General features: G+C 46.2%; 1 protein-coding gene across 2 annotated transcripts in view; it reads left to right on the forward strand.

The window, feature by feature from the left end:
* Positions 1 to 27,799, forward strand: part of FAM181A (family with sequence similarity 181 member A) — a 101,342-nt gene extending 73,543 nt beyond the window's left edge. For both annotated transcript variants that reach the window (XM_029057581.2, XM_039911882.1), the window contains exon 2: positions 26,195 to 27,799. In XM_029057581.2, the coding sequence (XP_028913414.1) occupies positions 26,436 to 27,284 (849 nt within the window). In that variant the 5' untranslated portion in view covers positions 26,195 to 26,435 and the 3' untranslated portion in view covers positions 27,285 to 27,799. The remainder of the gene's footprint in view (positions 1 to 26,194) is intronic.
* The last annotated feature ends 51 nt before the right edge of the window (positions 27,800 to 27,850 follow it).

The raw sequence follows: 27,850 nt of genomic DNA on the forward strand, positions 1-27,850 counted from the left end.
TATTCTCTGATCTCATTCTAGCCCCTAGAAAGAAGCTTGAAGGCACCCTGCTCTGAGGGAGGCATTCTCGCTAATCCTGTCCAAAAGCCACCAGGCTTGTCACAGGCCGTTGGGCACTCAGAACTAGCAGAAGTTAATAATAATAATGTCGGTATTTGTTAAGCACTTACTATGTGCAGAGCACTGTTCTAAGCACTGGGGTAGATACAGGGTAATCAGGTTGTCCCACGTGAAGCTCACAGTAATCCCCATTTTACAGATGAGGTAACTGAGGCACAGAGAAGTTAAGTGACTTGCTCACAGTCCCACAGCTGACAAGTAGCAGAGCGGGGATTTGAACCCATGACCTCTGACTCCCAAGCCCGGGCTCTTTCCACTGAGCCACACCAGTGCTACATTCCCTCCCTGCCTGCCAGCCACCCACCCATCTCCTGCTCCATATTTCTTGGCTACAAGAATCCAAGCTTCAATCTGAAGCAAATGCACCGTCGGCTCCCTGCCAAAACCCAAAGAAAGAGAAAGGCTGGGCAGTGGGCCTTATGTTTCTTTTTGGCTTCCTTGCAGTCCAGCCTGACTTCTTTTAGACCTAGACACAGGTTATTTTTTATCATCGGGTTAGGGGGTCACACTCAGTTTAGGAAATATCATTTTTAACTGTGAGATTCAAAGCGGACATAGGAATGGTCTAGGAATTTTCTATTGGTTTTGGAGCTCAGTGTTAAGTTTCCATTAGTTTTTTCTCTCACTTCACTTCCTGCCAAAAAGACTTCCACCCAAGTCTTAGTTTTTGCCAGAGTCATTTCCTTTCAAACAAAAGTATAGGCAAGGGAGCAAGACATCTTTCTATTGTTTGAGACTGTTGCCAATCAATCAATCGATATTTATTGAGCACTTGCTGTGTACAGAGCACTGTCCTAAGCGATTGGGAAGTATAATGCAACAGACTTGGTAGATGTGTTCCCTGCCCAAAAGAAGCTTACAGTCTATAGAGGAAGACATATTTTAAAATGAATGATAGATAAGTACATAAATGCTGTGGGGCTGAGGGTGGGGTGAATATCAAGTGCCCAAAGGATACAGATCCAATCACTAGGGTGACACAGAAGGGAGCAGGGGAAATGAGGGCTTAGTGAAGACCTCTTGGAGGAGATTTTATTTTAACAAAGGTTAAAGGGTAGGGAGGAAGGTGATGGAGGATGAATGGGGAGGGAGGCCAAAGGGAAGACGTGGGTAAGACGTCAGCAGAGAGATAATAATAATAATAATAATAATAATAATGTTGGTATTTGTTAAGTGCTTACTATGTGCAGAGCACTGTTCCAAGTGCTGAGGGAGATACAGGGTCATCAGGTTGTCCCATGTGAGGCTCACAGTTAATCCCCATTTTACAGATGAGGTAACCGAGGCACAGAGAAGTTAAGTGACTTGCCCACAGTCACACAGCTGACAAGTGGCAGAGCTGGGAGTCGAACCCATGACCTCTGACTCCAAAGCCTAGGCTCTTTCCACTGAGTCACGCTGCTGCTCACCTCCTGGTGAGTTTCCAGGGGATCCCATCGGGTTCACCATTGACCAGGGTGAAGGAGATGAAAGCAGAAGAGCGGTAAGACAAATGGAGGCAAGCACTTCGACCCTGTCCTAAAAATGGGAGCGGTGTGACAAGGCTTTCACCCATCTAGTAGAGATGAAAGATTTATTTGACCCAGTGCTGCTCTGACTTTATGAGCCAGAAGGAGAAGATGAATTTCAGCATCCTCCCCAGACTGTTTCTAAAGCGAGGTGAAATGATTTGGGAAATTTTTCAAGGTCCTAGAGTTGGGGATTCCCACCTGCAGCGGTGAAGCATAACTGGACTTTGCTCAGACTTTTGTAGGTCTTGATCTCAATCTTCTCACTCTTAGGAAAATGTATTTTATAGAAAGGTCTTCTGTCCTTTGACAGGGATGGGGTGGTTGGGCATGGGTGTTACCCAGCAGGGTGGGGGCAGGGAGTGTGAGCCCACTGCCACCATCACTGTCACTATCGGTTCCTCTTTTGTGGCTTTTTCCCAGTGTCACTTGCCCAAGATCACACAGCAAGCAAGCGGTGGAGTTGGGATAAGAACCCAGGTCCTCTAGCTCCCAGGCTCATGCTCTTTCTGTGAAGTCACACACTGCTTCTATGTATGTATCTATGTGTGTGTGTATACATATACTTCTTTTGTATGTAAAATTCTTGCTTACGCTTTGCAAAGTATTGCATGTGTACTTACCCACCTCCTGGCTAGTTGCATTCAGCGCTCGCTTGCATTCAGGGAACATGGTTGGGACAAATGACGGTGCGAGTGGTGCTAGGCAAACCATCTGCCCTGTAGCCAATTCCTTTGTTCAATTTGTTGATCCTGAAATCTACGTGACAGGGTACCTTGGGCAAGTCACCTTCTTTGTGGCTCAGTTTCTTCATCTGTAAGATGGGGATTCAATACCTGTCTCCCCCTCCTCTTAAGATTGTGAGTCCCATGTGGGACAGGGACTGTCTCCTACCTGATTTTCATGTTTCTATCCCATCATTTAGTACAGTATTTGACACACAGTAAGCTTTAACTAATATAGTTATTAGGATCCACCACCACCACCATCATCATCATCAGTGGTATTTACTGAGCACATACTGCATGCAGAGAACTGTAATAAACGCTTGGGAAAGTACACAACAGCAGAGTCAGTAGACACATTCCCTACCCACAGCAAGTTCATAGTCTAGAGGGAGATGGAGACATCATCCTCTTCCTCTGCATCTCACTCTTCCCTCCTACTCATTTCCTCATCATTTGATGGATGAAGAAACTAATCAGTGAGTGCCTAAAAAGGAGAAAGAATGGGTATTTTATCCATACTTTACAGATGGAGAACTGAGGCACTAAAAATCTATGTGACTCATCCAAGCTCTCACAGCAGGCAAGGGGAGTTTAAGGACGCACTACAAGTAATGCCTCAACTTACACTGCTTCCTTGTGGACAGGAAACATGTCTACCAACTCTGGTATATTGTACTCTCCCAAGTGCTTAGTACAGTGCTCTGCACACAGTAAGTTCTCACAAATCGATTGCTGGATTGATTGATTGATTTCCAGCTGAAAACTGGGATGAATTGCTGAGGCATGCCACACTGTATTTGAGAAAGGAGTGGCTTTATTTGTGCAAGAACTTCATGACGAATGAGATTTGGGGAGGCAAAAGGGAAGGAGCGTGGCTTAGTGGATACAGCATGGACCTGGGAGTCAAAGGACCTGGGTCCTAATCCCAGCTCCTCCACTTGTCTGCTATGTGACCTTGGGTGAATCACATCACTTCTCTGTAACTCAGTTACCTCATCTGTAAAATGGGGATAAATACTGTGAGCCCCATGTGGCACATGGACTGTGTCCAACCTAATTAGCCTGTCTCCAACCCAGAGCTTAGTACAGTGCTTGGCACATAGTAAGAGCTTAATAAATACCGTACCAAAAAATAAATAAATAAAAGGAAGAACAGGTCCATGCACTGCCGAAGTCAAACTTAATAACACATAGCAAGGGGTACAGACTTTAAATGTGCACAGTATGGCTGGCTGGGGCTGAGTCTCCTTCTTTGGCCTCTTCTCCCGGACACCCCCCCACCCCCCCCCCCAACCCCCTACCCCCACAGGTGTATTTCACTGTCAGTTATGTCTTCTTCGAATACGAAGGACAATGCTATGCATTTCTCCCACGCTTTTTTAGGTGGTTAGAGGGGAGAGGAGGCCTCCTGATTGGAAGCCCAGCCAGCAGACTCAGTGCCTCTTCTGCCAAGGAATTTCCATTAATTAGCATTTAAACATTGCAGCTATTCTTTAGTTGGCCTCCCAGTGCACCAGTGCACCAGAGCACTTGCTCACAGACTCTCATGTAGCCCGGGGTCAAACCCTCACCTACTGCTAGAACAATCAATCAATCAATCAATTGTATTTATTGAGCACTTACTATGTGCAGAGCACCATACTAAGCACTTGGGAGAGTACCGTACAACAGAGTTTAGCAGAGATGTTCTCTGCCCACTATGAGCTACAGATTAGAACAGTGCTCGGCACCTAGTAAGCGCTTAACAAATACCAACATTATTAACATTATTATTATGGTAGCTGTCTACCATCTACAGATGGTTCCAGTTCACAGTCTGGGACCATGGTGCTCCTGTCTGCGTGAGCCATTCCGGGTCATTTCATTCATTCATTCAATAGTATTTATTGAGCGCTTACTATGTGCAGAGCACTGTACTAAGCACTTGGAATATACAAATCGGTTACAGACAGAGACAGTCCCTGCCCTTTGACGGGCTTACAGTCTAATCGGGGGAGACAGACAGACAAGAACAATCATTTGTGGATCCGTGGCCCAAGGACAAGGTAGCTGTGTCTCCTGTCTCAGGTTGGTGTCTAGGCTGAGACGGGGGATTCCTGGCAGTCCCCATCTTCACTAGAGACCCCACTGGGGTCTCCTCTGTATGCTGGGGTCCTGGGATCAGGGGGTCCGGTGAGAGTTGTTTAGGGATGGCTTTATATTTCCAACCCAGATAAACTGCCTGTTGGGGTATTGGTTATAAATATGCAGATTTTGACTTGCCTGGCTGAAGTTTTATCCTTTCATTGAAATGGAAATCCCCAGAAGTATTTAAAACTCATTTTAATCTCCATCCCGATGCTGAAAGAAAATGAGGTCTTGGATATATTCAAACACGCAGAGCTGGGGTGAGGAAAACCGTATTTGCTGACATTCTCTGGGCTCTGCTTGTTCTGGGAAGAGGGAATCAGATCTTGGCGGAGCGGGGGAGGGAAATTAGAGGGAGAACTGTCTGTCCTGTAACTTTAAGGGCACAGTTTTATTTCCAGGCATCTTTGAAATGAGGTTGGCAGCAATAGGGAAGGATGTATTTTTCAGGAAGGTATGCCACGTGCACAGAGAAGTAAGGCAGCCCCTGTGACACGGTCTTTTATCAGCACTCAAATCTGGCGACGGGTTTCTCTCCGATCAAGGACCAAACAAAATAAAATATTGCTGAAGGAACAGCTGTGTCCTGCTCACAGCCTGCAGAAGAATGGCATTAGTCACGTGCTGGCCAACACGTAGCCCTGTTGTAAAGTTCTCTCTATGAGACTGACAGCAGCTATTCACACTCAATCGTTCCACCATCTGCCTGAATGGCAGGCTCCTGTGTAGCAACCACCCCCTCCTCTCGCCACTCACAGCCCCAGCATTTAGTAAATAGTCAGCGTCCAAAACGCGGAGAACAGTCGATGGGACGGGGACAAACAGGGAAGAGAAGGGGGAAGATCCTGTTTGAACTGCAACCAAATCGTTTAAGAGAAAGTTCCCCCGGGAGCTTGAACCAGAGGGGACAAGATTTTCGACAGAACATGGAAATTCCTATTGAAGGGATTGGAGCTGAGACTTTAAGAAAGCACATTCATGACCTGTGTTCACCTCATGCTCAAGTGAGACCCGTTTCTGCCGATGAAAGATGCATTTATTTTGAAACTTCGGAACTGAAAAATGTGAAATGGATGCTAAGAGCCATAGCAGTCAGGGAACTATTTGAACGGTAGCTTCCTGCATTTGGAGAAAGAGGGGCCTCTCGGGCCCCTGGCTGCATTTTTGGAAGGGGGCTGGGATTTGGTAGTTACAGCTGCTGCAATGAAATGGGAATTGAGGTGAAGGGAGAATCACTGATAAAAAGTGTTGCTTCAGACAAGCTCCGCTGGGGCCAGGACTGAAGAACTAAAATTAGCTGAGGCTCTGGGAAGCTGGACCTTAAATCAGCAGGCCCAGATGGGTTTGAGGGCCAGTCACCAATCAATCCATAGTATTGATTGAGCACTGTGCAGAGCACCGTACTGAGAACTTCATTCAGTAGTATTTATTGAGCGCTTACTATGTGCAGAGCACTGTAGTTAGCGCTTGGAATGTACAAATCGGTAACAGATAGAGACAGTCCCTGCCCTTTGACGGGCTTACAGTCTAATCGGGGGAGACGGACAGACAAGAACAATGGCAATAAATAGAATCAAGGGGAAGAACATCTCATTAAAACAATAGCAAATAAATAGAATCAAGGTGATGTACATCTCATTAACAAAATAAATAGGGTAATGAAGATATACAGTTGATCGGACGAGTACAGTGCTGAGGGGATGGGACGGGAGAGGGGAGGAGCAGAGGGAAAGGGGGGAGAAGAGGGTTTAGCTGCGGAGAGGTGAAGGGGGGTGGGTAGAGGAAGCAGAGGGAAAGGGGGAGCTCAGTCTGGGAAGGCCTATTGGGAGAGTACATCAGAATTAGGAGACATTTTTTTAATGGAATCTGTTAAGTGCTTACTGTGTGCCAGGCAGCATACTAAGCACTGAGGTAGATACAAGTTAAATCCAGTTGGTAACAATCTATATCCCTCTTGGGGCTCATGGGAAGCAGCATGGTATAGTGGATAGAGCATGGGCCTGGGAGTCAGAAGGTCATGGGCTCTAATCCCTGCCACTCTTCTGCTGTGTGACCCTGTTGGTCAAGTTACTTAACTTCCCTGTGCCTCAGTTACCTCATCTGTATCATGGGGATTAAGCCTGTGAGCCCCATGTGGGACATGGGCTGTGTCCAACCTGATTTGCTTGTATCTACTCCAGCACTTAGTACAGTGCCTGGCACATAGTAAATACTTAACAAATACCATAATTATTATTAATTCCTGTGTTACAGGTGAGGGAACTGAGGCACAGAGAAGTTAAGTGACTTGCCCAGCAGGGTCACACAGCAGAAGAGTGGCAGTGGCAGGATTAGAACCCAGGTCTTCTGACTCCCAGGCCTGTGCTCTTTCAATTAGCCATGCCATTTTTCACTAGGTCACATTGCTTCCCACAAGGGCACACTGGTTCTCACTAGGGCACGCTGCCTCTCATGATCATGGAACTTACAGCACAGGATGCCATAGTGCTTCTGGGGAAGTAGATAGGAATGATTTTAAGATGATAGCCTAGCCTTGCTCTTGTCTTTCTCGCTGCCCACCCCGGCCCACATCCTTACTCTGACCTGGAACACCCTATCTCCTCAAATCCAACAGACAATCACCCTCTCCTTCTTCAAAGCCTTACTGATGGCACATCTCCTCCAAGAGGCTTTCCCATACTAGGCCCCTCCTTTCCTCTTCTCCCACTCCCTTCTGCGTCTCCCTGATTTGCTCCATTTGTTCCCCCGTCCTCCTACCCCCACAACACTTATGTACATATCTGTAATTTAGTTATGTGTATTGACGTCTGTCTCCCCCCTTAAAATTGAACACTCATTGTGGGCAGAGAATATGGCTATTTATTGTTGTATTGTACTCTTCCAATGCTTAGTATAGTGCTCTGCGCACAGTAAGTGCTCAATAAATACAACTGAACGAGTGAATAAATGAATGAATGAAACAGTGATGGACAATCCATAGTTGACTGGAAAGTTCCCTATCTCTTCACCATCCCCTCACCATCCCTGGCAATTGGAGACTAAGCCAAGGAAATTGTTTTGGCGGGTCTCCTGACCCTCAGTGGGCTTCATTCTAGGCTCTCCACCTCCTACCCCTCACTCAAGTCTATTTCCCCACCTGCAATGTCTGGATTTTTCTGCCTGGAATAGACAACTGGTCTCCACATCTTCAAAGCCCTCCTGAAATTATCAATAATAATAATACTAATTGTAGTAGTTGTTAACTTCTTTCTATATGCCAGGCACTGTTCTAAGCTCTGGGATAGGTACAAGATAATCAGGTTGGACACAGTCCCTGTCCCACATGGGGCTCACAGTCTTAATCCCCATTTTACAGATGAGGTAACTGAGGCACAGAGAAGTGAAGTGATTTACCCAAGGTCACACAACAGACAAGTAGCAGAGCTGGGATTAGAAGCCAGGTATTTCTGATTCCCAGGCCCCTCTACTTCCTTAATGAAGCTTTCCCCTATCGATCAATCAATTGTATTTATTGAGTGCTTATGGTATGCACAGGACTGTACCGAGCACTTGGGAATATACAGTATAAAGGAGTTGGTTGACATATAACCCTGTGAGAAGAAGCATGGCTTAGTGGGTAAAACACAAACCTGAGATTCAGAAGATCATGGATTCTAATCCCGGCTCCGTGACTTGTCTGCTGTGTGATCTTGGACAAGTCACTTCACTTCTCTGTGCCTCAGTTCCTTCATCTGTAAAAAGGGGAAAGAAACTCTAAGCCCCACGTAGGACAGGGACTCCGTCCAACCCAATTTGCTTGTATTCACCCCAGCATTTAGTGCAGTGCCAGACACTGTACTAAGTCCTTAACAAATGCTATTATTAATTATTATTGTAATTTTTACAAGGATCCTACAGTCTAGAGGGGGAAACAAACATTAAAATAAATTATGGATATAGACATAAGGGTTTTTCCTCTCCCCAAGTCACAACCTCCCATCAGTCAGCTTAGCCCTTCTGCTTTTACCATCACCAGTCCTATTTTTGTATTCAAAATACAAAAGCATTTATATGCTTTACTATTTAACCACTTGCCTATCCATAATTTCATCTTTCCAATCCCCTCTTCCTCCTATCTAACAAAGTTTCTAAACAGTTTTTACTTACTGACCTGTAGGAAGTCTTTGACGAAGCTCACTGTCTCAGCACTCTCCTGACTTTGTTTTAGACTTTTTTCCCCCAAATCATTATTTTATCTAAAAGATATCTGAAACTCACTGAACCTGCCTGTAAGATACTGTAAAATACATAAATCTCAAATGGAATCAACCCGTGTGGAATGAAGACGCCATATTGAAAGGTGTGGTTTGTACCCCCCCAATAACTACTGTCTCCTGTTGAAGATGATAAACTGATAATATTGCTCCTGAAGCGAAACCAGTGTTTCTGGCTACTAATAGGATCACCATACAGGGAAACCTGAGAGAGTCAGCTTCTACAAACTTTTAAATTAATTAATGGCAGCCATAATGAAGGTGACTTAATTAGGGGTGTCAACTCTTTTTATTTTGAGTGTGGGAGTGAACGGCAAAATTAGAGGTAGTATCAAACAGCATAGTTTGATTCTTGCCCCTGCCCCATAGCCATTATATTCATATCCTTTTATTCTACTATTTTCCCTATTGATTTTAATGTGTGTCTTCCACTGAAGACAGTAAGCTCCTTGTAGGCAGGGATTGTGTCTACCAATTCCATTGTATTGCAGTCTTCCAAGTGCTTATTACTCTGTTCTGCACACAGTAAGCGTTCAGTATAAATACTTTAGATTGATTGCATGGCAGGATTTTACTAGGAGAATGCAGTGGCAGTGAGAGAGAGAAAAAAAAGTGAAAAAGTGATTGGGAGGAAAGAAGGGAGGAAAAAGGAGAGAGAGAACAATGAATTTCTTTTTGCCTCATATACCTCATCTGTAAAATGGGGGTTAAGACTGAGAGCTCTATGTGAAACAGGTACTATGTCAATTTTTTTTCTTAATGGCATTTGTTAAGCGCTTACTATGTGCCAGCTACTGTACTAAGCGCTAGGGTAAGTATAAGATAATCAGGTTAGACATAGTCCCTAACCTGATTATCTTATACTTACCCTAGCGCTTAGTACAGTAGCTGGCACATAGTAAGCGCTTAACAAATGCCATTAAAAAAAAATCCTTCCATTCTCAGGCAAACCTGAAAGGAACTGCTTTGTCCTTTAAGGAGAAATCCATGTATTTATATGTGGACTACATAGAGTGTTTTAGATGACTGTCTGTGAACATTTCTGCAGGTTAAATGATTGGGTATTAGACCTTCCATAGATTTAAAATATCTCTTAAAGCATTAGGAGTTTTGTCTGTGGTTTACCATTACAGCTTCTGTAAATTGAACAATGAATTCACATGTTATTATCAGCAATTACTGTGTTAGAGAGATGCTGAGAAGTTTTCCCTTCTCCAGTCTTTCATCCATGATTCAACTAAGGGTCGAAATTTTGCTATTTTCTCAATTGTGTCAGTGGTTCAAGAGTTACTTCCACTTTGTCTCTGGGATAACGGAAGCTCTGCCCAACCTTCTGTCTCAGTTTGTTGTAAAGGTGGTTGGAAAAATTCCCTAAAGGAGGCTGAGCTCCTTGAAACATAATCACGATAGTATGAGACTGTGTGCATTTAGTGTGTGTACATGTGTGTATATTCATGCATGTGGCTTCAGGTGTATCACCTTCAGCAGCTTAGTCGCTCGTCCCTTCACTTTGTCATCTGCACTTGTCTGTACTGTCTGTGCACTTGTCTGCACTTGGACTTGCACCCTTTATTCACGTCTTCCTTAGCCTCACAGCACTTACGTATATATTTATTTATATTAATGTCTGTCTCCCCCTTTTAGGCTGTACGCACACTGTGGGCAGGGCACATGTCTGCCAACTGTTGTACTCTCCCAACTTCTTAGTACAGTGCTCTGCACACCTTAAGCACTCAATAAATACACTGATTGAATTGTACTTCTGGTTTGGAACATCTCTGCAAGTCCTTGACTCAGTCATCCAAGGACTCAAGGCTCTTGCAGTGAGTTCACCAAAAGAGAACATAACAGCTGCATCAGCCATCCCCCCTTTACCTCTCCGCAGCTAAACCCTCTTTTTCCCCTTTTCCCTCTGCTCCTCCACCTCTCCCTTCCCATCCCCACAGCACTGTACTCGTCCGCTCAACTGTATATATTTTCATTACCCTATTTATTTTGTTAATGAATTGTACATCGCCTTGATTCTATTTAGTTGCCATTGTTTTTACGAGATGTTCTTCCCCTTGACTCTATTTATTGCCATTGCTCTTGTCTGTCGTCTCCCCCGATTAGACTGTAAGCCCGTCAGACGGCAGGGACTGTCTCTATCTGTTGCCGACTTGTTCATCCCAAGCGCTTAGTACAGTGCTCTGCACATAGTAAGCGCTCAATAAATACTATTGAATGAATGAATCATGATGAGCTAAGTGGGGAGACAGACACAGACACTGTATCCTCTCCAGGGACCCACCACCTCAAACTGCACAGATTGCCATAGGCTGCTGGGAGACCACAGCAGAGAGCAGACCAGCATGGCATGCTGTGATCTGGAATGGAGTGGGTTTTTTTTTTAGAGAAGATACTTCAGGGAAGGCTGGGCCATAGAGGTGGAACTGAATACCCAGGGCAGAACTAGAACCAAATGCAGTGATATCAGGACAATCTTTTTGAATATGTGGCAGGTACTGTTGGTCACAGTGCAGCTTTGAAATGTCGATCTCTTAAAATATTTTCCAAACAGACCTCTCCTTCAGAGAGCAGAGGCAGCAGGAGGGCATAACGTGGTTGGGAGGGGAGTTGTGGAGGGGGCTTGAGATCAGTCCCCAACCAAAAGGGAAAAAGCCTGTATCACTCGCACAGGACCCCAAGTTGGGGGGCGCTTAGCTCATTATGATGCAGCTGTTGTGTTCTCTTTCGGTCAACCAAGCTCACTACAAGAGCCTTCAGTCCTTGGATGACTGAGCCAAGGACTTGCGGAGATGTTCCAAACCAGAAGGTTCCTGAATCGTTTTATTGAGCTCTTACTGTGGGCGGGGGACTTTACTGAGCACCCGGGAGAGCACGAGAAAGCAGAATAGAGTACAATTCAATCAGTGGTATTTATTGAGCGCTTAATGTATTCAGAGTGCTGTACTAAGCACTTGAGAGAGTTCAACATAGCAGTTGGTAGACATGTTCCCAGGCCACAGCAAGCTTACAGCTTAGAGGGGCACAGACAATAATATGGATAAATATGTACATGTGAGGTTGAGGGAGAAATGAATAAAGGAGGCAAGTCCAAATGCAGACCAGTATAGACAAGTGCAGATGACAAAGTGACGTCTAGAAATATATTCCAATCCCAGTTTCCTAGACCTTTGTAGGAGCCTGAAGCATGGCTGTGTAGGAGAGGTTGAGTAAGACTGAACCTAATAGACTTCCTTGCTTCGCTCAATTGCCGACAGAGGGAATGTATTGGACCAAACCCATCAGTCTTGACACAACTGGCCGTTCCTTCGTGGCAATTATTGATGAACTACTTATTGTTGAGAAGTCCCAAGTCCAGAAGGAAAACCGCCACCAAATCCAAAGACCCTACTGGAGAAATGTCAATAGAGGGAATGAATAGAGGTTTGCCAAGACTCAACCGATTGTGGAAATTTTAAGTAATTAGATTCAGCAACAGCATGCTCTGAGGAGCTATTTTCGCAACAACGCTTCACTAGATGCCTGATCTGGCCTAAGCAGAAGATGGGAAGCAGCATTTTGTGAGAAACCTAAATCATCTCTCCTACCCTTTCTTTTGGAAAGAGGGGTAAAGGCTTAAGCTGTTAACTTTGTCAAATGTGACTTTGAAAAGCTAATCATTCCTCTCCATTAAAGGCACTAGCGTTTTACTCCGGGGCTATGGGGCATGATTGATGCTTGCTTGTCTGTCAGCCACACCTCCGATTTTGTTGAGTGACTCAGGAAAGATTGATCGTGGTGGGAGGTGGAAATGTCACTCCAACCTGCCAGCGTCTTTCAGATGGAGCAGCAGTTACATTGCTTGGAACCGGTCTTGTGCCGGGATGGCAATTATTCAGTCCGGCGAGCAAGGTCCAGGAGCTTTTACTTTTGTGTTTACCTCTTGCCAAGCTTCCTCAGTGGGCAAGTGGGGGGTCTGGAAGGGGAAGCAGCTTCCCCTAAACCTGGCATCGTAGACTTTTCCAGGAAGCCAGCTGTCAGAGGGTGACGTGTCAGATGCGGAGTGCCTCTCCAGCTGGTCTCTATCTTCATGCTGGGAAGTCATGCAGAGCCAGGTTTTCAGTTGCCGTACTGTCTTGACAGGTTCACAGTGGAAGATGATGTATCATTCCTGGGCCTTTCCTCAGTGGACACTTGAAAGAGCATTAGAGGGGATTGAGGGCCTTATTGTCCATGTTCCTTTCACATGTACATTGGGATGAACATGACTAGGGCAGAGAGGAACAAACGGCCTCCATTGACTTCTCAGAGATGACCTGGCGGGGAGACAACCTGGGTCTGACCTTGAGAGGGATTTTTCCCTTGAGAGGGAAGCGGTGTGGCTTGATGGAAAGAGAACGGGCCTGGGAGACAGAAGACCTGGGTTCTAATTTTGGCTCCACCACTGATCTGCTGTGTGACCCTAGACAAGTCACTTCACTTTTCTTATGCCTCACTTCCCTCATCCACACAATGGGGATTCGATGCCCATTCTCCCTTCCACTTAGACGACGAGCCCTGTGTGGGACCCGATTGTCTTGTATCCAACACCAGCTGTCGATACAGTGCTTGACACATAGTAAGTGCTTATCAAATACCCCAATTATAATTATTCTTTCGACCCCTCCTCTCATGCTCTATTTCTTCTGGATCTCCTGGTGTCCAAGGTCCTCCTAGGAGAAACTTATCTGCTTCCCCAAAATGAATCCTACCTGCGGGGAGGCATTGAGAGGGCAGAATCACCAGTGTCTGCTGCCTCAGGGTTTTAAATGAGGGACCTCATACAGAGGCTGAGTCTCAGGACCTACTTATGTGTTGGCTTCGATTTGATGGACGCCACCCTTGGTGGGCATCTATGTTACCATTGTTACCTCATTCCTTTCTTTCTGACAGGATTTGCACATTCTCTAAACAGCTATATGTATTTTCCTTCTTTTATAAATATGTTTACAGATATGAGGGCACATCACGCTAATATTTGTTATGTGTTTATTATATGCCCAGCACTGTACAATAATATCAGATCAACCCCTGTCCCATCTGGCATTCGCGGGTAGTTAATCCTGAATTTATAGATGAGAAAATTGAGGCACACTGGGCAGGCAAGTGACAGAACCAGGATTAGAACCCAGGTCTTCTGATTCCCAGCCTTGAGCTTTTTCCACTAGATCCCACTGCTTTTCACTGTAGGTGAAAGTTTCCCTGATGTCCCTGAAAGTAAAGCAAAATTGCAATGGCTCCCAAGGTGTGGGCTTGGGCACATTATTGTTAGTACCTGGCAGTCAGAGTTTGTATTCTTTGGGTAGGAAAAATGTTAATGCATCAATGTTAGCACCATTACTCAGTGGTTCCCCATTTGTGTTCACCGATTCCACAGGGACCCCAGAATGGGGGAAAAACAGGGAGTATTGCAGATGTCCCCTCCTCCTATGAGAAGCAGTGTGGCCTAGTGGAAAGAAGCAAAGAAGCAGCGTGGTTTAGCGGAACGAGCCCGGGCTTGGGAGTCAGAGGATGTGGGTTCTAATCCTTGCTCCGTGACCTGTCCGCTGTGTGACCTTGGGCAAGCCACTTAACTTCTCTGTGCTTCAGTTACCTCATCTGGAAAATGGGGATTAAGACTGTGAGCCCCACGTGGAACAATGTGATTACCTGAAATCCATCTCAGCTCTTAGAACAGTGCTTGCCACATAGTGTTTAACATATACCATAATTATTATAGAGTACGGGCCGGGAGACAGAAGGATATGGGTTCTAATTCTGCCTCTGTCATCTGTCGGCTGTGCAACCTTGGATGTCACTTCACTTCCTTGTGACTCAGTTTACCTCATCTGTAAAATGGAGATTAAGCCTCTGACCCCTATGAGGTCCCTATGAGGGACAGGAACTGTGACCAACATAATTACCTTCTATTTTCCCCAGTACTTAGTAATAATAATAATAACTTTGACATTTTTTAATAATAATAATAATAATAATAATGTTGGTATTTGTTAAGCGCTTACTATGTGCAGAGCACTGTTCTAAGCACTGAGGTAGACATAGGGGAATCAGGTTGTCCTACGTGGGGCTCACAGCCTTAATCCCCATTTTACAGATGAGGTAACTGAGTCACAGAGAAGTGAAGTGACTTGCCCACAGTCACACAGCTGACAAGTGGAAGAGCCGGGCTTCGAACCCATGACCTCTGACTCCAAAGCCCGGGCTCTTTCCACTGAGCCACTTACTATGTGCCAAGCACTGTTCCAAGCGCTGGGGTAGATACAAGTCCGTGTCCCACGTGGGGCTCACAATCTCAATCCCCATTTTACAGATGAGGTAACTGAGGCACAGAGAAGTTAAGTGGCTTGTCCAAGGTCACAAAGCAGACGAATGGCGGAGTCAGAATTAGAACCCATGACCTCTGACTCACAAGCCCGTGCTCTTGCCACTAGGCCATGCTGCTTCTCTTAGTACAGTGCCTGACGTGTAGTCATCACTTAAATACTATTATTATCATTATTATTATTATTATTGTTATCCATGACCTCTTCCCCAGCTCTACCACATGGAGTCCCTCCTCCTAGTGTTTCCGTGTGGCTGAGGGATAGGAATCCATTCCCAGGGCTGTGAAGGGCTGTGAAGGAATGGGGAATGCTAGGGGCACTATGACTGAGGCAAAGGGATTCCCTGGATTTTAGTCCTAATTTGGGTTGCCCAGATAAATACATAAATAGAGGAATCTTCTGAAACTTCAGGATTCATGAGAGGCCAGAGATGCCCCGGATCTCCCAGGATGGAGTGGCATTTTGTGTTGGAACAGCACTGCAGCTCTTACAGGAACTCCTGTACATCTTACTCCTTACATCTATCACCTTTGAGTCCTCTAAAAAGGGTTAGCAAGGTAGGGGGCAAATTCTATTTTAATGTTTTCATAGTACAGAGACAAGAGAGGTGGGTGGCTTGCCAAATTTAATTCAGCAAGTCAGGAACAGAGTTAGGATTACATCCCAGGAATCTGACCTCCTAGTCCAGGGGTACTATATAAGGCATCTGACTGGAATTTAACCCAGTCATCTAGTAATACCTCCCAAAGACAGCACAATAGAGCCTGGTGGGTTGGGCTCCTTAAATGGAATTGGATTGAGAAAAGGGTTTCGTTATGCAGATGTGGGAGATAATCATCTTCATCAGTGGTATTTATTGAGCAGTTCCTTCCGGGCACACAGTATTATACTAAGCATTTGTGAGAGTAGTCGGTAGGTCGTATTAATTGAGCCTTATTGTGTGCAGATCACTATACTAAGTGCCTGAGAGAGTACAGTATAACAAGACAGAGCTGGTAAATATGTGCCCTGCCTACAACGAGTTTACAGTCTAGGGGGATGTGTTGGGTTAACCTCTGCATGTCTCATCCTCTCTACTTAGATGGCCTAAAGTGACTCAGTTATGGTGGTTTTGGAGGGAGTTGTGAACCATGAATTTATTGGCAACTTAGCCTCATTTTCTGACCCAGACTAAGCCTTACCTTAATTCTAGTCCTTCCTAGTTAGAGCTGTAATTGCAGCTCACCTCTATGTGGCTATAAACACGGTCTTTCCTCTAAATGAAATAGGATTACAGTGAGTTGATTTCCTAAGGGAGGACTGTGAAGAGCATCCAGGTGACTGGCTGGTTTCTGACTCCCTAGCCTCCTTCTCCTCTTGCCGTTGCCATCCACCAATTCCAGAACCCAAGTGCTTTCTTGTAGGGTTCAAACCATTGAGAAGTGCTGTAGTTGCACATCTGATTTGGATGGTCCCTGAAACCAAACTTTACACTAGTAAATGAAGCCTATAGAATGTCTCTGTAGTCCTGCCTATTTTCCCTCAATATGGTAGGTTTAGGGCTATGCTCAACATGGCACACAAAAGTCATTCTTTTTTGTATGGTATTTGTTAAACGCTTACTATGTGTCAAGCACTGTATTAGGTACTGGGGTATATGCACATTAATCAGGCCAAATTCAGTCCCTGTTCCACATGGAGCTCACAATCTAAGCAGAAGGGAGACGAGGTATTGAATTCCCATTTTACATTTGAGAACAGGAGGCTGAGGCACAAAGAAGTTAAGTGACTTGTCCACAGTATAAATTTGGTGTAGGCAGGGATTATCTTTATTGCTGAATTAGGTTAGTACAGTGCTCTAAACACAGTAAGTGTTCAATAAATATGATTAATTGAATGAATGAATGAATGAATAGGCAAGTGGCAGAGGTGGGATTAAACCCAGGTCCTCTGTCTCCCAGATCTGTGCTATTTTCACTAGGCCTTGCAGAGAAGCCTTGAAGGGCTGGAGGAGTCCAATATCACCGACTCAGATCCTTCATATGAGGAATTTGGAGTCCATTTAAGAATAGTTCATCAGCACTGGTCCTGGCCAGTGGTCCATCCACTCTGATGGTGGCAAAGGGATGCTTAGTAAACCATGTGGTGGATGCCCTCCTTTGTTTGGAAGGGACATTAAAAAGTATCAATACTGCCACCATCTTGCATCTATTTGTTTCCTGTTGGTCCTCTAATATTGTTTCATGAAGTACATGTCCACTAATTTCTTACAACCTTTCTTGAACATACTGATATATTCAGTCTGTACAACTTCCCGTGGTGAGGAAAACTACACAAGTACCCATCAGGGGAATAAATGTCTCCTCTTTGTTTTTTATAAACACACCACCTTAGAGTTTCTATGCTGTCCTTAAGCCCCAGGTGAGAAAAATGCCCCTTGGTTTGATTGAAAGCCGAGTCCATTCTTCCACCCCGTGTCTTCCATCTTTTCCATATCTCTGGACTTTTTCCACAAAGTTCCCACCCTTCTATTTCCACTGAAACCTTCCTGTGTTTTGTATTTTTCTCTCCCTCTTTCTGTCTCGAATAGAAAATTTGCTTTCTTGTTGATAAGCTTTCTCTAGCAACCCTTCCTCCCTGGGGTAAGGCCCTGGAGCCCGAGTCTCTTGTTGGCAGGCTTTCGATTCAGGGGAATAATTCCTTCCAGGATCCCAGTCTCTGACCGCTTATCCATCTATTCAGCTGAGGCCCAAAGCCACCCCTCCGCTCCTCTGCTGAATTGATCTCACTCATTTGTCTCAAAGAAAGCGTTTTTTCCAGCCAGGCAACTGAGTGAATAGCTGTGGAGCTGCCTATGAATTTCAGGGTAACTTGATCAACATCCAAGTGGGATATATGATAGCGCTGGAAGGCTCAACCTTCAAGATATCCAGGCAGCGTAACTAGCTGTAGTAACTGTCCAGTAAGATTATGTCCCTGCCCCATTCCTCATGAGAAGAGGATGTCATGAGAAAGACTGGACGTACAGTGGAAAGACCATGGGCTTGGGAGTCAGAGGTCATGGGTTCTAATCCCAGCTCTGCCAACTGGTAGGCTGTGTGACTTAGGGCAAGTCACTTGACTTCTCTGTGCCTCAGTTCCCTCATCTGGAAAATGGAGATTAAGACCGTGAGCCCCACGTGGGACAACCTGATTATCCTGTATCTACCCCAGTGCTTAGAACAGTGCGCTTAACAGATACCATCATCATCATCATCAACAACAAGTCAAGAGGCTGTTGGTTGCAATTGTACCAATCACTTGTAGCTCACTTTATGCTGTTGATAAGAAAAGGTGGGTGGGATCCAAGGAAAAGATTTAAGTGGGTCTGGGATCCCCATGGGGTCAGTTGGGTCATGGGCCCAGGGCCCTGGGATCGCAAAACTCATTTGAGGTACTGGAGGGGCCTGGTCCTTCTACAGTTCTGCCCCAGAATATCGGCACATTTCCACAACAGCTATAGATATGGAGGAATCAATTGTATATTTACTTCAATCAGTTATATTTATTGAGCACTTACTGTGTGCAGAGCACCATATTAAGCACTTGGGAAGAGTCTGATAATGACAAAATAGCAGACACATTCTGTTATATAATAGAACAATTCTGGAAACTCCTGGGCTTCCAGATTCAGAGTTGGCAACATCCTCAAGGGCAGAGAACGTATCTACCAACTCGGTCATATCATTATATTGTTCTCTCCTAAGTGCACACAGTAAGCACTCAATAAATGTAATTGGTTGATTGATTAAATGAGCATTGGAAATGCCAAATTGACTTCTTTTTTTAAACAAATAAAAATTATTTTATATTTTATTATTTATATTTATATTATTACAATTTTATTTTAATTTAAAAATAAAAACAAAAACACGCTGGGTCCCCAACCTCGACCTTGTACAATGCAAAGTGCTTAGTACAGTGCCCTGCACACAGTAAGTGCTTAATAAATACCATGTTTGATGGAGCTGAGGCAGGACCTGGAATTCAAACTCTGCTCCGGGACTCTCAGGTTGTTCCACCTCGGAGCTTCAGATACATTATCTCAACAGATACGAAATCCATGTGCCGACCGCTGGGAGCTAGAATGGAATAATGTGAACCTGGGCAGGACTAGAGTGGACACATTAATTGAATTACTGACTAAAGCTTAAAAGGAATTTTAGGAAACCAGAGCCAGTGAAATTTAATTGTGTCTGTTTCTGATGAACTCCTCTGTAGAAAAGAGGCATCCAAGGATCAGACAGTTTTCTATGCTCCCACTCCCTGGACCTTCTTCCCCCTGTACTGAAGATAAGGCAGAGCTAATCTTCAGTACAGAGTGGCCACACAGAAACAATAATAATAATAATAATAATAACAATAATGGTATCTGTTAGGGCTTATTAAGGGCCAACCACTGTTCTAGGCACTGAGTTAGATAGAAAGTTATCAGGCTGAACACAGTACCTGTCCCCCACGGGGCTCACAATCTTAATGCCCATTTTACAGATGAGGTAACTGAGGCACAAAGAAATAAAGTGACTTGTCTGAGATCACATAGCAGACGAGTGCCAGAACCAGGATTAGAATCCACATCCTCTGACTCCCAAACCCAAGCTCTTGACACTAGGCCATGCTGCTTCTCATATACCATGCTGTTTTTCATGGAAAGGAAGGAAGCAGTATGGCCTAGTGGATAGAGCATGGGCTGGGAGCCAGAAGGATCTGGGTTCTAATCCCTACTCCACCACTTGTGTGACCTTAGGCAAGTTATTTAAATTATCTGTACCTCAGAGAAGGTATTAAGTCTTAATGGGGATTAAGACTGTGAGTACCAAGTGGGACATGGACTGTGTCCAAACTTGATTAGCTTTTATCTACCCCAGCAACTAGTACAGTGTCTGGCACATAGTAAGTGTTTAACAGATAACCGTAAAAAAAAGGCTTCCCTCCAGGGGTTTCTCGTTAATGCCTTTGTTTAAATTATTTTCAGCATTAATTTGACTTTTTAACCAACCATTAGCTGGTTTATGTGGCACCTCAGGGAAGCAGTCCAGTCTTATGGGTGTATTTTCTAATCTGACTCTATGCTTCAGTATTCGGATACCTAAGGGCCTGAGGTGAGATAGCGTCAGGTTAGAATGACTGAAAAGAGGGAGGGGAAGAGAGATTGTTGTTTTCTTCTGCCTCTCTCCTCCAAATGCCATAATAGGTTTAGGGCTGTAGTGGAAATCCAAGGCCTGGACTCTCCCTCCAACATACCCAGGCTTCCCTGAGGGTCTGCGAGAGCCCCCATCCACAGCTCTTTTGATGGGGCAGAAACAGCTGCCACTTCCATCCACTTCCCTCCAGCCCACTCCCAAACCCATGTTCTTACTCTCTCCACCTTCCCCCTCATGTCCAGAGGTGGGCAGATGTGGATGTGCATCTGCCCCCCAGCTCTCCCCTCCCATTGCTCAGAATTGCCCAGTCAATCAGTGGTATTTATTGAACATCTCATGAGTGCAAAGCACCGTACTAAGTGTTTGGGGAGGGGGGGGGAACCACAAAAGAAGACACATGTTCCCTGCTCTCATGGAGTTTGCAATCTACTGGGGAAAACACAGAGACACAAGCATTTAGCAGCCTTTTTCAAAAAAAAGCCTAATGATGACATCCACAGTAAACTGGTTTCTTTGCAACACAGTCATGCGCAGAGAAACTTGAAGTGGGTAAAAGGGCAAACCATTTCATTTGGGATTGTCCTCCCAAAATCCGGACAGGCGCCGGCAGGATGTTCAACAGAAGGCCATGAGGTGAAGTTGCAGTTTCCGTCCTGTCACACCTTCTTTTAAGAATATGAAACCTGGCATAGAACAGCCTCTGACTTGCGTAGTTTTTGCTGCTATAAGTCTCTCTGTGTACTCAAGCCATCTTTAAAATACTTATAAGTAGAAGGGAACAAAACATACCTGTTATCCTTTGAGCACTGCAAGAGTTCACTTTGCTTTGCTTGATAAAATAAGGCCTCTGCTTCCCTCAATTTGGTCACTGTCATAGCAGTGGCCTGCACAGAGTTGAATTAGGCACTGGTGACTATAGAAATAATTTAAAACAGCAGAATAGCTCTTTGCAGACAAAGTACGTAGGAGGAGTGCCGGAAAAAAAAATAACTCCCCTACCCTCAAAGAACTTACGATGTAAGAGCAAAACTCTCCTTCCTAAAATGTCGAGTCATCCTTTGGAACTCACCTTTCTTTTCCTGAGAGGAAAACTTAATTTAGGCATTTTATCCCACTATATTTATCATATATGCATTGACAGCTGTCAATAATAACACAGTGATATCCTACTGGTTTTTTTTTAGCATTATCTCACTGATATTTTTTAAGCATGGTTTGAGCTCAGGACTACTTGAATCAAACAATCAGTGGTATTAAGCATCTACTGAGCACAGAGCATTGGACTAAACACTTAGAAGGGTACAATGTAATAGAATTGGTAGACACATTCCCAGTTTAAGAGGGAGGGAGGAGAGGTAACTAATCCCCCTTTTACAGATGAGGAAGCTGAGGCACAGTGAAGTTAAGTGACTTGCCCAAGGTCACAAAGCTGAGAAGCAGCAAGGCCTAATGGATAGAGCACAGGACTGGGAGTCAGAAGGACCTGGGTTCTAATCCCAGCTCTGCCACTTGGATGCTGTGTGACCTTGGGCAAATCACTTAACTTCTCTGTGCCTCAGTTACCTCATCTGTAAAATGGGAATGAAAACTGTGGGCCCTATGTGGGAAAGGGACTGTGTCCAACCTGACAAACTCATACCTACTCCGGCGCTTAGTACAGTGCCTGTCACATAGAAAGCTCTTAGCAAATACCACAATAAGAAGCGGGAAAGCTGAGATTGGTACCCAGGTGTCATGACTCCCAGTTTTGGGTGCTTGCCACCAGGCCTTACTGAATCTCACCTATGAGGGGGTCTCCCCAAGCTGAGGAGGTGCAGGTGGAGCGGGGAGAGGTCCATATTGCCCCGGGTCTGAGGATGCTGGCTTCCCTTTCGGCAGTCTGTTCTGGCCTGCCTAGAGCCAACCTGAAGTCCAACCTGGACTCTACTACATGGCCTCACTGGTCTCCCACCACCGTTCGCTCTATCATCCTCTTTGGCTGAGGCATGGTAGCGCGGTGAAGCAGGGAAGGCCCGCTCCCTTGGGGTGATCTCCCTGCAAGAGCCTAGACCGGACCCCAGAGTGGCAGCCTTCCTGGAATCCCCTTTGGCTTGCTTCGCTTTCCTCTTTTGGTCCAGCATGGCCACCAGAGAACATCACCAGGGCCCAAACAGCTGAGCAGAGCCTGGTATTTTAAGAGAGCATCAGAAACACTTCAAATCTGCTTTCAGTTCCCAAGGTACAAACCATATACATCTTATCTACCTGTGGTCTCTGACCACTTTGTGAACAGGAGGAAGGTAGTGTTCCAGGCTAACTTTCAGGGTCTGAAAAGAACTTAGCTGTGCCCCAACCGAGGAGCTCACCATCTGGAGGCCTCTGGCCATCTGCCAGAGGGAGGCCTGCTCCAGTAAAATCCAGTAAAGCAGCCCAGTGTGTTTCCCACTGCAGAATCCTGCAGGGGTAGTGTGGCCTGAGAAGTGGCTTGGGAGTCAGAGCACCTGAGATTCATTCATTCATTCATTCATTCATTCATTCAATCTTATTTACTGAGCACTTACTGTGTGCAGAGCACTGTATTAAGCACTTGGAAAGTACAGTTCAGGAGTTAAGAGAGACAATCCCTGCCCTCCAAGGGCTTACAGTCTAGAGGAGGGGGGACAGACATCAAAACAAGTAAACAGCCATCAGTATAAATTAAGAGAATTATAGATATATTCATTTATACATAAGTGATCTGGGGCGGGGAGAAAGGGGAAGAGCAAAAGGAGCAAGACGAGGTGACGTGGAAGGAAGGGGAAGCTGAGGAAAAGGGGAGGCCTCTTGGAGGAGATGAGCCTTCAGTAGGGCTTTGAAGGGAAGAAGAGTGATTATTTCGCAGATTTGAGGAGGGAGGGTGTTCCAGTCCAGTGGTAGGAGATGGGCCAGCAGGCAGCGGCAAGACAGGTGAGATCAAGGCACAGTGAGAAGGTTGGCACCGGAGGAGTGGAGTGTGTGGGCTGTGCTGTAGAAGGAAAGAAGGGAGGTGAGGTAGAAAGGGGCAAGGGGACGGAGAGCTTTGAAGTCAATCGTGAGGAGGTTTTGTTTGATATGGAGGTTGATATCCACTGAAGATTTTTGAGGGAGGGGTGTGACGTTCACTGAACATTTCTGTAGAAAGATAATCCGGGCAGCAAAGTGAAGTATGGACTGAAGTGGAGAGAGGCAGGAGGTTGGGAGGTCAGAAAGGAGGCTGGCGCAGTAATCCTGTCAGGATGGGATGAGTGGGATTACAGTGGGATTTAATCCCGGCTCTGCCACCTGTCTGCTGTGTGTCCTTGAGCAAGTCACTTAACTTCGCTGAGCCTCAGTTACCTCATCTGTAAAGAAGAATAAAGACTATGAATCCCGTATGGGACATGGACTGTGCCCACCTGATTAGCTTGTATCTTCCCCAATACTTACCACAATGCCTGGCACATAATAAGCACTGAACAAATCTCTCAAAAAAAAAAAACCTCAATATGTAAGAAACAAAACTGAGAATTAATTTAAGGGTTCTGCAAACTGTAGGTTTACTCAGTCTTTGCCTGCCTTCCACACCTAACAAATGATGCTTAAAAATTTGTAAGTATATCATAAGAGTTTAACCCAACAGCTCATGGTCATCATCGTCATTATCATCATCATCATCATCATCATCATCATCAGTGGTATTTACTGAGTGCTTAATGTATAGAGAGTACTGTATTAAGTACTTGGGAGATGATACAGTTGGCAGATACACCATGATATATTCATTTTTTTCCTGTCTCACAGGAGGCATTTGAAGGTTGTCTTCAACTGAGCACTGGGGACGGGAATTAGAAAGACACCATCCCTGTCCTCCAGGATGTTTACAAGTGAACTAGGGAATAATGCAAACATAAAGAATGACCAGTGACAACCCTAGAGAACAGATAGGGTAGGGGAAAGGACAGGTTGCCAATGGGTGTAATAAGTAGAGGTCAATGTGGGATTGGGATGAGTTAAAGAGATAAGAATCAAGTACGATGATATCAGGGGTCGGGGGGATGGGTCTGAAAAGGCCCTGGACTTCTGTCCGGTCTCATCTCCTCACAGCTCAAAGAGTGGGACAAGATTCTTGACATTTTTCCCTTATCCCGGAAGTTGTTAGGTCTCTGGTCAGTTGCCACGAGGAATCCCAAACCTATTGGATTGGGGTGAGGGCATGGTGGGGAGGGAATTATTTTTTCAATAAATTGAAATGGACCAGCAGGAGGTACCTCTGTCTGGGGTCCCTCCTCATATAGAGGCGTTTGGTGCAAAGTGAAATGAAAATCTTGTTTGAAGCTCTTCTCTCCTCTCCCCCACCCCCTCCCCTCATAACCTCTCCCCAGCTCCCAGGCCAGAGTAAGCTGCCTTAACGAATCGCCGGCATTTCTGAAGTTCACCCGGTCGGGACTTCTCCCCTCCTTTCCGTGGCCAGATCCTCCAAGGGGCTCAACCTGCCGTGCTGGAATCCCGGGTTTCCTGGTGTATTAAGTTATTGCCACCCCTCAGGATAACCCCTGCAAGACAGACCGAGGGGACTTGCATAACTCTCGATCAATAAAGGAAGCAGCCCAATTAGCATTTCACACGCTTTTCTTCCCCCGCTCCTTACCTTCCCTGCAGTGGGCATGCCTGCTCCTTAAAGGATTGTCCTGTTTCTGCTCCTTGCCAGCGTTGGCAGGGTGACAGTAGCCAAGTGTGCAAACTTGTGCTATTGTCCCCAGACCAGGGGGAGCCGTGGAGACCCGCTAATATGACCCAGGAAAATGTTTGCTGATGGCAATTCTATGGGCTTTGTCTCCCTCTTTCTCCATCATGACGACTCGATTTAAGTCTCTAACTGTTTGACTACAAATGCAAGAGCACTATCCAACTCTATCCCTTTGTCCGGGCAGTTTGAATGGGTAATTCAGCTTTTGTGCGCCTCAATTGAGGAGGCAAACATAAAGACAAGATTCTTGAGCTCTCAAGCTCCCTTTCCATGGATATCTACGCATCTCTTTAGCGATTTGTTCCTTTCCTACCTTTTCTGACATCATCCACCGCCTCCCCCCCACCATTAAAAAAAAAAATGATCAAGAACAGCTAAAAAGTAGACTAGCCTGAACTTACCCCAAAGTGGCATATTGTGCGGCAGCAGTGAAGCGTGGCCGTCCCCTGTCTCCAGGCGGCTTTGGGTTATTTTCAAGCAAAAAGGAGGAGAAAGTTTCTTTGCCCCTCTTCAGCATAGCGTGTATTATTGTCATTTCACATGAAAAAGGCCCGAGGGAGGAGGAAAGGGGAAGAGGGAGAATGGTAGAAATTGCCGGGAAATGATCATATTTATTAGCTGTCTTTTTGTGACGTCCCCATGGCGACAATTTGTGATGGCAAAGAATGTGGGAACAGGGAGACTAATGCCTGATTGGGATGCTTTGTATTTGCGAAGTGGCTTCTGATTGGTCCGAGAAGCCCCCTAACTAGAAGGAGTCGATAGTCATTCAGCTTCCTCAAGTGCTGCTAAACCGCTTCTAAACAATCACGGGCTCCAGTCGCTCCTCTAAAGGTTGGTAGTGTATAACCTGTATAACGAGATTAACCGGGACCTAGTTCCCATATCAGGGATACAGTAATCATCAATGTCTGTAAGTCTGCTCTGGTGTGTGTTTGTGTGTGTGTATGTACGCGCGCGCGTGTTAGATGCAGGGTGTTGGGAAGGCGTGACATTGTGGCAGGTATTTCTGCTGGTGATTTCACCGTTACCCATGAAACAAGATTAGGTACGAACTGACTCTTCAGAAGGGACTCAGGAGTGATTATCTGTGAAGTGTTTGCAGGGGGCTGTGTGCGTGTGTGTGTGTGTGTTTGTGCGTGTGTCCGGATTTGCGCACGAGCGGGCGGGAAGGAGCGATTTGCTTTTGAGGTTACAAGTGGGTTTTTCCGAATTTCTGCCAACAGAGTGGAGTTTGCTGGCAAGAATTCAAAGTGACAGGCGACTCTGCAAACTGAGAGGTTGACGATCCGTCGTCTCGGCGTCTTGGGTGGCGACGCGGCCTTTACTTGATTGATTGGATCGTGTTCTGAAAGGCATATCGTGCGCCCGTTCGACCATCCTAGGTCCGCTCCTTGAGGTCCCCGAAGCCGCGGGACGGGAATTAGAAGCTCTTCATGGAAATCTCCGTGCGGCTCTCCCAATGAGATGGCATCAGACAGCGAGGTGAAGATGCTACTGAATTTTGTCAACCTGGCCTCAAGCGACATCAAAGCGGCACTGGACAAATCCGCCCCTTGCCGCCGCTCGGTGGATCACAGGAAATACCTGCAGAAACAGCTCAAGCGTTTCTCTCAGAAATACTCCCGGAACCCGAGATGCCACCCTGGCAAGACGGCGGAGCCCCACCCCAAAAAGGCGGCGGAGGAGGGGCGGCCCCGCGGCGCCCCCGCGGACGGTGTGGACCACCGGAGAGGCTGCGGCGAGAAGGCATCTGGAAAATCGGAAACGCCGGAGCAATCCACCCAGGCCCGGGCGCTGAGGGACCAGAGCCCTGGGGCTGCCCGGCCGGACCACGTTCCCATGCGCAAAAGACAGCTTCCCGCTTCCTTCTGGGAAGAGCCTCGCCCAGCTCAGAGTTTCCCGGCGGGGCCGGATGGGCTTCTGGCTCCCGGGGAAGGGAAGAAGAGTAAAAAGGACCTTGAAGGTGCAGGGCCAGAGAGCGCGTCTGTGGCCGGGGCCCCGAGGGGAGAGAAAGAGTCCTCTAAAATCCCAGGGGCGCCCCTCTCCAGTCGGGCCAATACCTGGAGTTGCTGTCCATTTCAGTACCATGGACAACCCGTCTTCCAAGGTCCAGGAGCCCTGCCTCAGTCTCCTGCCCCTGCCCCGGGCCTGGGGCCGTGGAGGAAGAGTTCAGCTGCCCCAGGGGACCTCATGCCCTTCTGCAAGGAGTCGTCCGGTGCCACCCAGAAAGTTTACAGACCGGTGGTTTTGAAACCCATCCCAACCAAGCCCGCGGTTCCACCTCCGATTTTTAACGTGTTTGGATATATATAGCCTGGAACCGGTGGCTCTGGGAAAAGAACGATTATCCCACCAGCCGCCGCAGCCCACGGGACCTGGGAACCCACCCCGGCCACCCCGGGCCCTCCCCGCACTTTCCTTTGGAGGGACGGTCGGTCGCGAGGTGGGGGAGTTCTGTCTGGAGAGGTGCGGGGGCGCCGGAGTAGGGGAGTGTGGTGGTTTTGGTACACTCGTTCTTTTTCCTCAAAAACGCAGTCATCGACACGGGTGGTCTTGGTGTGGAGGAGGCCCTAGGCCATTTGTGATTTAGCACTTGAACCCGTGGGACATCCTCGCTTCCCCCCCGCCGGCAGACGGAACTTCTCGAACCGGTGGAGTGGCGGACGGCTCCGTCTGAATCGATAGCACGTTCTAGGGCAGCGGTTGTTGAGTTTGGTGGCTTCCTTTGGCTTGAAAGCGGCTCAGGGGGTGATATTTAATTCAGAACATTTTCCATTGGCAAACAGATGTGTAAACTGAAGGTGGAAAGAATAAAGAAATTAATTTTTGTGGGGGAGATTTTTTTCCCTTCTCTGATCTCCTTAGGTTACCTGGATCTT

This window comes from Ornithorhynchus anatinus, chromosome 1 (genome assembly GCF_004115215.2).
Source record: "Ornithorhynchus anatinus isolate Pmale09 chromosome 1, mOrnAna1.pri.v4, whole genome shotgun sequence".
Lineage (NCBI taxonomy): Eukaryota > Metazoa > Chordata > Mammalia > Monotremata > Ornithorhynchidae > Ornithorhynchus > Ornithorhynchus anatinus.